Source organism: Cimex lectularius, unplaced genomic scaffold (genome assembly GCF_000648675.2).
Source record: "Cimex lectularius strain Harlan isolate CLEC.00 unplaced genomic scaffold, Clec_2.1 scaffold128, whole genome shotgun sequence".
Classification (NCBI taxonomy): Eukaryota; Metazoa; Arthropoda; class Insecta; order Hemiptera; family Cimicidae; genus Cimex; species Cimex lectularius.
The window spans coordinates 501,017-516,140 of NW_019392876.1; the positions used below are offsets into that span (position 1 = coordinate 501,017).

Below are 15,124 nucleotides of genomic sequence, written 5' to 3' on the forward strand. Positions count from 1 at the left end.
AATAATCGTAGACTAACGGTCACTAATCACCACACATTTAATTATTTTAATTAATTTTAATGTTTTTATTAAAGAATGGTTTATATGGTTAGTAATTTCCTTTAGATTAATGTTTTTAATGTAAAGAAAAAATGTCTGATTTTTCCGATTCAACTACTTCTTTTTTTCAAATGAACAAATATCATCCTTAACTTTCCCCAACATTAAGCACGGAATAGCACCCGAGAAAAATAAGGGGCAGGGGATGTTAGGTTGAAACTTAGATTCTTCTCTTTTCACCCATTTTAAGCGTTACCCAATAATCCATTAAAGCAAAGAACATTCCAACTTTTATCCGGATTAGTTTTATTTCACTATATTTTTTATTGTTTTGCAGGATCAAGTTGCGACGTTAAGTTGAGCAGCGATTTTTCGACGAACGGCAGCATCACGTCTCCCGGTTACCCAGGTCCTTATCCGCCAAAAACAACCTGCCAATACGAATTTTCCGCATCGGGCCGGCAGCGCATCCAACTCGTCTTCACGGAGTTTTCTTTATTTATGATAAACGAATTTACAAAAGAGTGAGTTTACCATTTTACTATTTTTATACTTTAAGTTCGTACATATTTTTCCTAGTATTATACCTAAGGTAATACGCGTGGTTGGTTTGTAAAAGACGAAATTTGTTTTAAAAATGTTTTAAATATGTTCATTTCAAACTGATTTAGAACTATCTATCTGCGAATCTAAACTTTTATTTGGTATGTTTTTGGGTTTAAATTTAATGTCTCTGAGTGGTTTTTAGCTTTATTACAGTTTATGACTTTTAAATTGTTTATTTCGTTATTTTTAATATGGTTCATTTTTCAATACTTAATTGTTCTTAAATGTGTGGTCATTATTTACTTTTCTTATTCCAAAAATTGTTTTGTTTGTAAACGTAGTAATTGATTTTTATATGAAATGGTTTTCTTTTATGAACAGGATTAGGTTCGGCGAGAATTTCTTTTATCATACTTCATTCTAGAATTATTTTATTTTATAGATTATGTTTATTTTGCACTAGATTATAAAAATGTGTTAAAATTGTTTCTTATATATTATATATCAATTTATTGCCTTACTATTTACTACATTGCTATATACTGGTTATATTTGTCCTTTCCCGGTTTATTTATTTATTTTATATTTTTAACTTTTGTGTAACCTGCCATAGATTATCGAATCTTTTTACTTTTAGCCTGTTCAGTTGCCAAATTGTTTAACTGAAGAATTTCTTGGGAAATTATGAATTATTTTATATTATTTTGGGGTTTTAACATGGATATTGATGTTTTTGGGCTGACATATTCGAAAAATATAAGCCTATAAAAAAATTCACAACTCTAATCTCACTTTACCCTCATCCTTACCCTAAACTTAACCGTAAACCCAACCCTAACCAGACCTATAACCTAACCATAAATTTAACCCAACCGATTAGGATTAAAGTTAGGGATTAGGGGTAAAGTTAAGTAAGGTTAATTTAGGTAGGGAAAGGATTATGATTACATTATGATTAGGTTGGCTACAGGTTAAATTTATAATCAGTTTAGCATAGGGACTTGAGTTTGGGTGAGGTTAGAGAAGAAAGAGGGAGAGTTGTGAAAAATGCAGATAGTGATAAACGAAAGAATTTATACGTTTTTTTCTAAGAATTACGTTTCTTAATTAAAAGTATTTATAACTATATTTTCTATTTCTCTGTTATATTTCGAAATGGAATGATTAATGAATTGGTCTTGATTAATAAATCTTCTACCTCGCTTCCAATAAAAAATAAATAAATAAGTAAAATAAAAAAATATTCAATAAATCAACCAAGACGATAAAATTGTCACCTTGTAGCCAAAAAGATCAAATCAAATCCCAAAAATCCCATCCGAGGACATTATTGTTGAAAAACAAGCAGACGTATTAGAAAAGCCAAAAATAACAATAACCATAAATCAAGCAATTGACAATCAACATTGTACGGTTTTAACGGACGGAGGACCACCCGAACGTAATCGGGAGGCGTAGAAAAAATATAAAATAAAACAGTTTTTAAAATAAAAAATGATTGAAATATAAAATAAAGAAATGAAATAATAGACTCACCAAGCTGATGTTGTGGCGAATGATAAAAGGTGGGCAGGAAATAGAAGGATCCAGTAGCGATGAAAAATAGGGTATTTGGGGAGGACGGCCCACTTACAAGTACCAGCAACTCCGGCGTTTTGGCGAGGTGTAAAATCAATCCAGAAAAAATTCCAAGCGATGCTAGAAGAGATTTTACAGAAAGAGGTCTGTAGAAAAGCGTTTGCGGGTTCACACAAAAAAAAAATAGAAAAAATGGAAAGTGGAGCGTGCTGAGACAAAAAAGGCTAGGCCATAAAAGCGACTGATGTGTGGTACCCGGAGTGGGGCGGCCAATCCTTAGACCGGGCTTCCCGGTATAATAATAAGTAAATGATAAACAAAATAGGCGGGCGGTTCTTTAAAATAAAAATGAAAAATGAAAATCCGAACAAACATAAATGTACCACCTTCAAGACTCCAACAGGCATCTCATCTCCCAATCTTTTCTCATTAACGACGGGGACGAAACAGAAGATTCTCCTCCATACACTTTTTCAAAACCATCACCAATATATATATATATATATATATATATATATATATATATATATATATATATAAACAATATGCTGGCCCCACCTGGCGGAAACTTATACTAAAGATCGTAACATTCCAGCAAGGTGTGTCCTCTGCCAGAGAACGCATACCGCATACTACAAACCAAAAAAACTACAGCGATTGAGATCTCCTCCAGTGTATGACCTCCCCTCCGCTCAAAGAAAAACTGCATCTAATACCGGATGCGAACGGAAGTTTTTCAGGGAATCCAAGTGGTTAATGATGTTATTAAAAATTACTATTATTTTTACATAAAGCAACCCTTTTTTCCAATAAAGAATGTGGGCGATTTTGATTATAAAACTTTAATTTAAATGGAAAAGAATGCGATGAAAAAAACATCCGTCTCTGCCACAGCTTTCCTAATTTATATCTATTTTTAAGCTCCGTTCGTTTTTCCTTTCGAGAAAAGAGGTCAATCGGTCTTCATTTATCATCTGTTTTCTTATACAGATAAATCAGACAATTTTCTACGGTATTGTGAGAAATATTGATAGATGAAATTATATTTAAATTTAAAAAATGATTAGAAATTTAGATAGGTTAAACCTGAAACGTAAACATGAAAAAAAGACGGATTGGTTTCGTCGAGAAAGTGGAATAACGGTTCTATTTGTTCCACAAGATACAATTATTTGCTTTCTTTTAAAAATCACTTATTAATTTATAGCATAGCAGATCACCAAGCGATGTAAAATTATATCAGTTTTGGGTTTTATTTTTTTCTCATTTTACTGTGCAATGAACATGATAATTTGTCCAAAAGTTTCATTAAATCACTTTACAATTTCTATAGAAAAAACTTAACTGGTCGATTAATTTTGTGTTAGTCATTGACTTGTTGAGTAGAAAAATAAAATTGGAGAAAAACGTAAAAACAATTAAGAGAATTGTTATACTATAATACTGTTCAAAGAAAAGACAAACTTTCAATAGCCATATATATATAAACTCTCCTGTGTAAAATATTTTGTTATTTTTGAAAACAATTTAAATGATTTTTTTTTGTCTGCATAACTGGCCGAGTATGATAAGACGAATATGGTAGTCAATTGTACAGAAGGAATTAACAAGATTCATGCCTAGCGTTGTTTCCCATCAATCCTTTTAACAGAAAGAGTCACAAAACAATATTTTTGTTACGTTTGGAAAAATTCAGATACACTAAACAGAGTCGGACTGGATTTCGTTTGTGAAACACATTGGTTCATTGGCCAATATGTCCTTCCATTATAAACTTATTTGGCTAACTGTAGAATTGGTATGCGAAATTAAAAAAAGAGAACAAATAAACCAAAAATCCTATATAATTTTCCATGTTAAAAAAAATAAATAAACGACAATTGTCATTTTTGTGATTACATATTCATTTGTTATTATATTATTTTATTGATTTTTAGGTTATAAAGAAAGGGATTTAGTTTTTATAGCATTATTTAATTATTGACAATGTAACAGCTAGCACATATCAACATAATTTTACATCGCAGAGAGCGATTTTGCTCTCCATTTTTTACTATTGACATATTTTTAGATACATAATTGATTATAATTTAATGTAATTTTAATTTGTAAACTTTTATATTAAGATTTAAATTAAAAACACAATGAAAGTCTGTATCATAAAAAAATTATATGATGTTTTATCCTCATCTCGCAGTTTGTGAACAACGTAGCCCTGACATGTCATTAAAAATTTATAAACAATTTAGCTAACCGTAATAGTAATCTCATGGTCTAATTTTTCTTAAAAAATTACTCACATTGTAATTTTTTTTGTTAAGTGTTAAAAACGATACCGTTATATATGTTCATCAACTGTTCAAGTTTCATAGTTAAACCTATCCTACCTTACTCTAACAATAGCCATTACTTAGCCTAACCAGTCCCTAACAATTCCCTTAATTCAACTTGCTTAACAAAATTTATCCCTAGCCCTTACTCTAATAATAAAACTACCTAATAAAACCAACTCGGCCCAGAACCATAACCCAACCTAACCTTACCTCACCAAACCTTATCCTACCGGTCTAAACTCTTCCTAACATATTCCATCCTCTCTCTAACACTAATTGAACCGTACCACATAATAATATTCAATATTTGTTTATACTGAAGGCTCATAAGTTGTCTTACTCATTTTTTCAAATCTTTTCATCCAATAAGGAGCCATGCCGAAGGGTCGAGCGAAAACCACCTGTTGTCGACAAAAATCATTTTATCTGAATATTGGATTCTCTTTACCATCATACTGTGCGACGATTTCTGTTCGAAAAGGCTTTTGATTTTTTCAAGAATTTTCTTGAGATTAGAAAAATTCAACTTTTAACAGAATGTGTGGTGATTAGTGACCGTTAATCGATAATTATTCAGAAATCGTGAGATGCGGTCTGGTGTGATGTAGGTTTCAGACAAACATTTTCTTTATCGTGCCAACGTTTCGATCTTTATTGAGATCATCTTCAGGGCCTGGGATTTTCAAACATTGTTTACGTTTAACATATAAATTTAGGATGTGGAAAAGTGAATTTATACAATGCAAAATATATTTTTTTATATTCAATCAAAGTATTTCTACTCACTCAAAGTGTTTGTCTTCTGTGTAATTGTGCCATTCTTGCGTGTCGTGTTTAGAATGCTAGTAAGACTTTGCTGTTTTATGTTTATATACGTTGGATTTTGAAGGGGTGGGGAAGGAAGTCGGTATAGAAAAGACATTTTTGTATAACGCGTCGGCTTCTTGGAAGTGACGAAGGGAAAAAACGTTGGTAATGGTTCGGCCAGTTTATCATTTCAGGATTATACAGACGGGGATAAATAGGAAAAGGAAAGCTAAATTGTTGGACAATTAGACTATGAAAAATATCTGATGTCTGGATTGTAATGTAATGATATATGCATGTTATCTATATTGAATTTGATTAATGATATTGGCGTAGCTGCGACTGAGTTCACATGTGTCTGTTTTGTAATTGATGCTGTGTTTATCTCAATACAGACATCTCACGATTTCTGAATAATTTTGACAGAATTTTGTGGTGCACTGCTAAGAAGCAATAATGGAAAAAACTATTAATTCCAACTGTCATATGTAAGATTTAGCGTTTTATTAATGCGCCTTTAAAATATTATTAATTTTTGCCATTGAATATTGTTAACCTTTACTGAAAACAGGCTCGCTCTGGTGTAATGATTACGTTTCGTTGGAATTGGATTGATATGTCGGCTTGAAGACTCGACTAATCCATCCTGGTGGTACAACATAACTGGGGTTAAGCCTGCGGATTACTGAATCATCTCTGACTCTTTTCCATAAGATTAAATCTACCGGCTATTGCGATCCCACTGTATTGTTTTGCCGATTTCATTACTGGTTGAGTTTTCTTTCTTGTTGCAATATCAATTATAATTCACTAGTTTTCGTGGTCCGCTCGACCAATTATTATCTTTCAATTTAATAAAGTTTTTAGTTGAGTCACGGACTTTTTTATCTCACTAAAAACCTTAATTAATCAACTATAATTTTTAGTTTTTCTGGTATATCTAGATGAGAATATTTAAAATGTAAATTAAAAATATGTAATTGATTTTATCATAATCAGTATTGATTTAGTCGTTTTTCACATTATTACTTGTGTTTAAATTTATAATGAAAGTCTCAATGCCACCTTTTGAATTTTCCCTCTCTTTGGCCATTTTTCGAATGTCGTGTAATCTATTTGATTCTCGGCGACAAATGAATTGGCCACGGAGAGCTTTAGTGAAGTTATACTTCATTTTAACTTTTTAAATTCACTAGGTTTTGTGGTCCACTTGACTTCAATCCACTCAAACACTAACTTTCCATCTCAACCCCACCTTTTAAATTTCCCTTTTTTTGCCATTTTTCCAATGTCAAATGTTAAACTAGTGAATTTAATAAGTTAAAATGAAGTATAACTTCACTAAAGCTCTCCTTGGCCATTTCATTTGTCGCCGAGAATCAAATAGATTACACGACATTTGAAAAATGGCAAAGGAGGGAAATTTCAATAGGCGGGGTTGAGATGGGAAGTTAGGGTCCCAGTGGATCGAAGTCACGATAGCTCAAGACTCAGTGGTAGAACAGCGGCGTATCTAGCCGCAGATCGTGGGTTCGAATCCCGTTCGTGACATTGACTTTTTATCTCAACTAAAAACCTTAATTAATTGAAAGATATTAATTGATCAAGCGGACTACGAAAACTAGTGAATTTATAATGAAATAGCGGGATTTTTTGTTATTGAAAAACTGTCGGGAAGCAATGAATTTTGGAAAAACAATTGAACTGAGAATGTAACGGAATAATGAATTGTAATGTTAAAATGATTTATACGGTTGTCTCATTCACCGTCTGTGTTTATTTTCCTTTTGTGCTCCTCCAGTGGGATGCCTTTATTTAGAATCCCTTCATAAAACAAACAGTAAATAGCCGCGGAAAGGGTTCTGAAAGAAGACTAATTAGTTGCATAAATTCGTTAAATGTCGGAGGACATAAAAGGAAACGATTCACGCCATTCCTTGTCAAATTAGAGACTCTTTTTCCTTACGTCTTTCCATTTAGATACAACGGAAGCGTCGACCCAGCCTCGTTCGGCAAAGGAAGATTAAAGACGAGGGCACCATTCGAGAAACGAAAATCAAATTTTCCGGATGAAACGACCTGAGGAATTGTATTTCCTCCATCATTCGGTTGGGGGCGGAATGAGCTTTTAGGAACCAATCAGGGCCGCGACCGCCGATCCCGATAGGCCGGAAAGCAATTAGGCGCCTTTGCTCACGCCGATGTCAATATCCAAAAGCATAGGAATTCATCGGCCATGTACTGTCGACTCCTGTTAATTCAAAACTAGATAATCCTAATTTCTTGACGGTACGAACTCCTCAGCAGGTCGCGTTGATAAATCGAAAAAAATGTATGCATTTCCATACACTCGGTAATACGAAATATTTTTTGTTACAGGGGGAAAAAGGGCATTCCATAAATCGAAATGGATCCACTTCTACTCTTTCCAATCGGAAATTTTCTTTGTAATATTCCTCTAAATTTCCAGTATTGTTTGCTTCAAGTTTCTTTTAAGTTTCTCTAGTCTGTTATGCACGATTGTCCGTGTTTTGTCAATTTGTTCCCAGCGTTGATTACTTTGAAAAATCTTCCCTTTCATACCATGTAAATAAAATTTGAATTTATATTCATTTTACTACTCACATTCTCTCTCTCTTTTTCTCTCTCTCTCACTCTCTCTATTGTCTTTCTCCCATTGTCAATTTCTCTCTCTTTATCCGCTGATACCTTTCTCTCTTCATCACTCCTTTTTCTGTTTTGCTTTTTTATACAGGGTCAGACAGTCTTTTCTGTTTGTCTTTTTGCCTTTCTTCTTTACATCTAGTGTCATAAAATCAAATAATTATTTGGAAGCATATTTATTTAAATAAGGAACTTTCAATATCAATTTTTTAACCCCCCTCTCTCTCTCTAATAAAATCATAAAAAACCAAATTTTTAACTTTTCTTGCCACTGATAACTCAAATTGAAAAGTGTAATGAACGGTGCTTAAAAATCTGAGGCGTGGTGTGCTTGTTGAGAAAAACAACACGTTTCTCTTCCGAGCTTTTCGTTAATGGGTGCCTTTTGTCGGTAGAGCAACAATAAATAAAATTTCTTCTGCTCCCAGAAATTTCAGAACTTACAAACTAACCTAATTAATCAATATGTTAACAGAAAAACATGCTAAGAATTTTTATGAAGGAAAAGGGATCATTGCTTTCCAATAAGTATAAAAACCTGGCAATAAAATCATCACAATTTATTTAATAAAATGTTAACATTTATTTGTACCATATTTTTGTATATTCTCTAAATAGAAAGAAAAAACACACAATAAAAAACAACAGTTTCTATGCAACATTCGATAGCTTAAATTTAATCCGTGTTTAATACGTAACCAATAAAAAAACCTGGTAATAAAATCATTACAATCTATTTAAGAAAATGTTAACATTTATTTGTACCATATTTTTTTATATTCTCTAAATGAGTGACAGAAAAAAACACACAATAAAAAAAACAGTTTCTATGCAACATTCGATAGCTTAAATTTAATCCGTGTTTAATATGTAACCAATAAAAAAAACCTGGTAATAAAATCATTACAATCTATTTAAGAAAATGTTAACATTTATTTGTACCATATTTTTTATATTCTCTAAATGATTGACACAAAAAAACATACAAAAAATTTCTTATGCAACATTCGATAGCTTGAATTTAATCTGTGTTTAATAATTAACAATTTATTAATATTTTAAATATTTTTTTAGCTGCGAAAGCGTCGATTCGATCGTCGTGTACGACTTCTTCGATGGGAGGCTTGAGAAATCGGAAGTCTTCTGTGGTGACGAAGTCCCGAGGCCGATCATGTCCAACGGGCCCAGGCTTATGGTTCATTTCCTCGGCAGGTTTTCTTCCATGCACGCCATCGGCTTCAAGGCGAAATACCGTTTTACCAGCAGTAAGTCGGACACGTTTATACCAAATGCATAAATCATAGGATTGGAGTGGCTCGCGAAAATTGGTTCGCCATTTATTTACATGGATGAACATATATAAGATTCGTTGCTAAAAGTCCGAGATCCTGCATTTTTTCTTCCGTAAGTATATTCAGCAAAACATATACATTTTTTCTTGCTAACAATTTTCAAATAGAAACACTATCGCGACAAGTGCCACGTTATGCTAAAATGAAGGTAGAGCAGCCTTGCCAAATTATATATCATTTACAAACTTATATTTTGATGGATATTGAAAACTATCTGGGATAGGTCAAGGTAGAAGGATCCTCTAAGAAAGTCTTTTTCCAAGGCTATGAAACTATATTTTTTAAGTTATAAAGTTAACAAATATTGACAACTATCCCATATTTTAATACCTATGTTAATGTTTAATCAAGTAAACACTTATTTTTTTAATGAATTATTTATGCTCTCCTGCTTTTATTATTAAATAAAATTAAAGTTAAAGATGTTCATTACAGTTCGAAGTCCGATTGACCGAAGCACTTTATTCAATTGATTAATCTTTATGTAAGGTATTGGTTCAGATAAAAAAGTCAGTGTCACGAACGAGATTCGAACCCACGACCCTGGGCTAAACACGCCGTTGCTCTACCAGTTGAGGGAAGGGGGACAGAAAGGAAGGAAAATTCGAAACGTGATGTTGAGATGGAAAGGGGATCCGAATGGATCGAAGTCACGATAGCTCAAGTGGTAGAGCAGAGGCGTATTTAGCCAAGGATCATGAGTTCGAATCCCGCTCGTTACACTGACTTTTTTATTTCAACTAAAAACCTTAATTAATTGAAAGCTATAAGTTTAAATGAAGTATTTAAACCTTCACTAAAGCTCTCCGTAGCCATTTAATTTGTCGCCGAGAATGAAATAGATTACACGACATTTGATAAAAGGCAAAAAGGAGGGAAAATTCGAAAGGTGTGGTTGAGAAGGGAAGTTACAGCCGAGGGGATCGAGGTCACGAAAGGTCAAGTGGCAGAGCAGCTGCGTATTTAGTCGAGGGTCATGAGTTCGAATCACGCTCGTTACACTGACTTTTTTATTTCAACCAGTACCTTGCATAAAAAATTAATTAATTGAAAAAATTTATTCGGTCAATCGGACTACGAACTCTAATGAATTTAATAAGTCAAATGAAGTATATCTTCATGAAAACTCTCCGTGGCCATTTCATTTGTCGCCGAGAACCAAATCGATTACACGACATTTAAAAAGTGGCAAAAAGGAGGGAAAATTCGAGAGGTGAGTTTGAGATGGGAAGTTAGTGTCCGAGCGGATCGAGGTCATGATAGCTCAAGTGGGACAGCAGCGGCGTATTTAGCCGACAGTCGTGGGTTCGAATCCCGTTCGTGCTACTGACTTTTTTGTCTCAACCAATACCTTACATAAAAATTAATCGTAATAATTAATTAATTGGTTAAAGATAAACTAACAATTAATCCGAAATATGAACTAGTTTTTGTTACACACTCCCACAGACACCAAAGACTACTGACCGGTATAATCACTTGAATGCTCTCATGCTTGAATATAAAATATATCGGTGGCAAGAAGATATTATTTGTTTTATATCAACGAAAGCTATTATTTCTGATAAATGTATCCTTACTGACAAAAATGACCGTTTAAAGTGGATAATTTGTCTTTCGGTGTAAGTTGGAAGTTGATACACTTTCCCCCAATTCAGGGGTTGAAACAATTCTTACGGAAAATTACGTTAGGTGAAAAGCGGGGAAAAAAGGTCGTAAAATTGGCCTCGATTCGTTTTTCCACGGTAGACCGAATTATGTGAAAATTAGGCCTTGCGGACCGTCTAACTCACGTTTACAATCCTCTGTAAATCTTCTCGACAAACAAGGCCATTGCATTTTTAAACATTAGCACAACTTTTTATATCTTAAACTTTCTAAAGAGGAAAGTTGGCATTCAGAAAAGATTGGAAAACTTGTAGCTTGTTAGAAGAAATTCACGGGGCACAATTGGATCCATTGTAATTAACATTAGAAAAGCTAGTCCAGATATTCTGTTATGATATTTAACACCAAAACCAAATTCTGGATGCTTTAAACATTTTGTTTAATTTATTGAATGTCTAATTTAGCCCAAAGGAAAACACCTCACATAAACAATCTTTTAATAAACTACAATATAAATCAAGCATGTTTATTTACACAAAAGTATTATTGAATTAAATTTTAAATGGTACAATTACATGTACGATGTGGTTAGAATTGCAAAGTATATTGGTTGTGGGAAGATGTACTTGTGACCCAACGACCTTCAAAATAGCCTCATTAGTGCTTACCACAAGATGAAAATCATTTAAAGCATTCCATTAAAAACAAATTAAAACAATTATTTTAAACGAAAGAGCACATAAATTATTGCAGTTTTTATTTGATCATTAATAAGGTGTACCTATGAGGTATTGATTATGAAGTATCAGGTAATTACTAAAGAAAATATTAGATTTAATATATGAGTAATTAAAGTATTAATTACAATACGTATTACAATGGTAATATAAGTTTATCGTTTTTAATTTTTTCATTCATAATAATTTAATTAATATTTATTTAATATTCTGTGTACTCATCTGACACGTTCCATCATTTCGTCATCTTCACTATGGGCCTGTGTGATTTTTGCGTTGTCAAGTCCCTTTTAAAAGGTAGTGAGTAGTGGGGTGCGTGTATGGAGTCTCTGTGGTAGGTGAACTAAGCCTTTTTTTCCGTTCGGACATAAATATAACTCGTTCTAATGAACTGAATTTTGTTTCGACGTAAATGCTACTTTTCACAGGAATAAATTTTTCTTAAGCATATTTGTACGAACAATAAATATTATTTCAATTCGATTATTAGTTGGTCTCATATCGTGGCAAGTATAAACAATTCTCGTTTTTTGCAAAACGGTGAAATATCATGGCAACGAATCTACTTGATTCTTTTGCGCATTACAGGACCCCAAATAATTTGTACAGCGATCATCATGTCAATAAATTTGATCGGATCAACGGGGCCGTAGATAGGACCGGATGATGTATTGGGCGAAATCGTTGACGATCAGATCTCAAGGAGGATACGTTTTTCAAGTAGGACACCGGCGCTGTTTATAAGAAACGAATGGATGCGCCAAAGAAAAAGAAATGCTTATCAATTTCTAACATTTAATGTTAAATATGCGCCTCCAGTAGTTTCAAATAATGTTTGTAAAAGTATCACCTCTTTATTTACTTTATTCATAATTAGGTAATAAAATATTATAATATTAAATAGGTAATAAAATATTATAGTAATTAAAAGAATTTAATACACGTAATACTTTTTATATGAAAAATAGCTAAAATATATTATACATATAAGGCAATGATTAAAGAAATCATTTAATCAGTTAGACAATGTGGACAAAAGTTTTTCAACGTTTTCAAAAAAATTAACGTCATTGTTTTCATAATTTTAGTTTCAAATGAATTTAAAGTTGAATTGTTTTTTCAACTTCATAGAATTGTTTTAAAAAGTTTAAAACCAAATAATAAGGAAGACTTTAAATTTATTTTTGAGATAAAACGTTATAAAATGGGACGGAGGGAAATATATATATATAGATAGATAGATTGATAGACAGATAGAGAGAAAGGGATAAACACGGCATAAAGGAAGAAAAAGCGAAAGAGGGAGAGGGAAAAAAGAAGTAAGTGGTTGAGAGAGAATGAGAGGGACGTTATGTACTAGCAAGATTTGGCTAAACATCCAACCTTCTATTTCTCCAAACATGGTTACGGGCTGAGATTTAAAAAAAAATATTATGAACATAGTCATGGCAGTTCTATCCGACTGAAAATTAAAGAAAAAGTAGAGAGAGTAAGAAAAACACGACAAACTTGCTTAAAGGTTAGTGAGTGTGTGTGTGTGTGTGTGTGAGAGAGAGAGAGAGAGAGAGAGAGAGTGAGTGAGAGGGATAAAGTAAAAGGAAGAGATAGAGAGAAAGGGATAAACACGGCATACAAGAAGAAAAATCGAGAGTGAGAGAGGGATAGAGAAAGTGAGGGGGTTGAGAGAGTGAGAGAATGAATGAATAAAATACCGTTTTAAAATATTTAAAATTAAATTCACTAATTTCGTGGTCCGCTTGACCAATTAATATATTACAATCAATTTAAAATTATAGACGAATAACCGAAGCCTGGCGTGTTGTGTTTTTACACGGAAATAAAGAGAAAAAGATATAGCGAAAAAGAGAGTAAGAGAGAGGGAGAGAGAAGGAGTGAAAAAGAGAAAATGTGTGAGAGGGGAAAGCCAAATGAAATATAGAGAAGGAGAAAAAACCCGAAAAAATGAAAATGAGAAAAAATTTAATTTATATGTATGTTGTATTTGTATTATCATAATGGAAATAATAGACCAATAACAGAAGCCTCGCACATTGAATTATAAATATAAATAAAGAGAGAATGTTAAAGCGGAAAGATATGAGAGAATGGGGAGAGAGGGAGAATGAGAGAGAGAGAGAGAGAGAGAGAGAGAGAGAGAGAGAGAGAGAGAGAGAGAGAGAGAGAGAGTGGGAGGTAGAGTTTGTTAGATAGACAGATGGATCTATAGAGAAATAGAGAGAGGTAATGATATACAGAGATAATGGAAACAAGAGGAAGGACAGACAAATTGTCACACAATGATTAACTTGTTTTCAGGTCATTTTAACAAAAATAACATTGATTGTCCCTGACGAGTTTCTTAGCTAATTTTTCACGCATTTGATGAAATTGCCTTGGTTTGTTGTTTCGATTTTTTTTTTTTTTTGGGGGGGGGTTAAAAAATTGTATAAATGGAACTAGAAATCTTCCACCCTCTGACAGATCGTTTACTTTCCATGGTGTAGGATTTAAAAACTTAGCATAGGAATGGCTACCGGCGAACTGAGGGATACTAATGCTGGGTTGTACACGGTCCAGAACTAAGCGATTTTTCTTTATAAAATAGATCGTAACGAGAGATTTATAGTCATATACCTTACAAGACCATTGCCTCATGTAAAAAGGGCCTAGGATAAAAACGTTATTGTTAAGGTGTTGAATATAAACAAGGGAGGGGCAATTTGATTCGGTATTCGGGAATATCCGGTCGAAGATAAAACTATCGCCACGCCGGCGGTTTATATCGCCACATAACTGTTTTTACGATATAACCAGGAAAAGGGTTTTTATCATGTCATAAACGGAAAACAAAAGTTCCGAATCGAAACGAATAAACTCGTTTTATGATTCTCATGGAGTAATTTTTTTCCAACACAAAAGTTGTGTAATTCTACAAAACCAGATGTGGTATGTGTTGTATTAGTTTATTTAAAAAACAAAACAGTTTGTATGTTTGATTCATGAGAGTTTTTTGGGTTTCTACCTAATCCAAAACTTTTTTGAAACATAATTAGAATTAATACTACATTTTTAATTATTTTATCGGCTTCTACTTAATTATATAAATACTCAATTTAAAAAATTTAAACAAAATTTGTGTCACAGGCGGGATTCGAACCCACGACTGTGACACAAATTGTTCATTTCGAAAAAATTGTGTATAATTAATTGAGTATAACTATAATTAGTTGTTAGTAATTACAGTTGGTTACTCTTTCAGTCCTAGGCAATGTTGGAACTGAGTCGGTTTTTATACAAATTGGAAAACATCTATTCAATTATGTCAATTTGTAGACATCAATAACTGCTACCTTAATAATGACCTTAAAATAAGGTCTAACTCTTTTGTTCAGTCCACATCCAGTTTATTCATGAGTAATAAAGTTGTAGATACATTGAACAATTTAATCAAGCAGTGGCC

General features: G+C 32.8%; 1 protein-coding gene across 1 annotated transcript in view; it reads left to right on the forward strand.

Moving 5' to 3' along the window:
• The window catches only part of LOC106669465 (suppressor of lurcher protein 1-like), a 185,284-nt gene that overhangs the window by 140,665 nt on the left and 29,495 nt on the right, over positions 1-15,124 (forward strand). The window contains exons 10-11 of the mRNA XM_024228964.1: positions 377-563; positions 9,042-9,232. Coding sequence (XP_024084732.1) covers positions 377-563; positions 9,042-9,232 — 378 coding nt within the window. The remainder of the gene's footprint in view (positions 1-376; positions 564-9,041; positions 9,233-15,124) is intronic.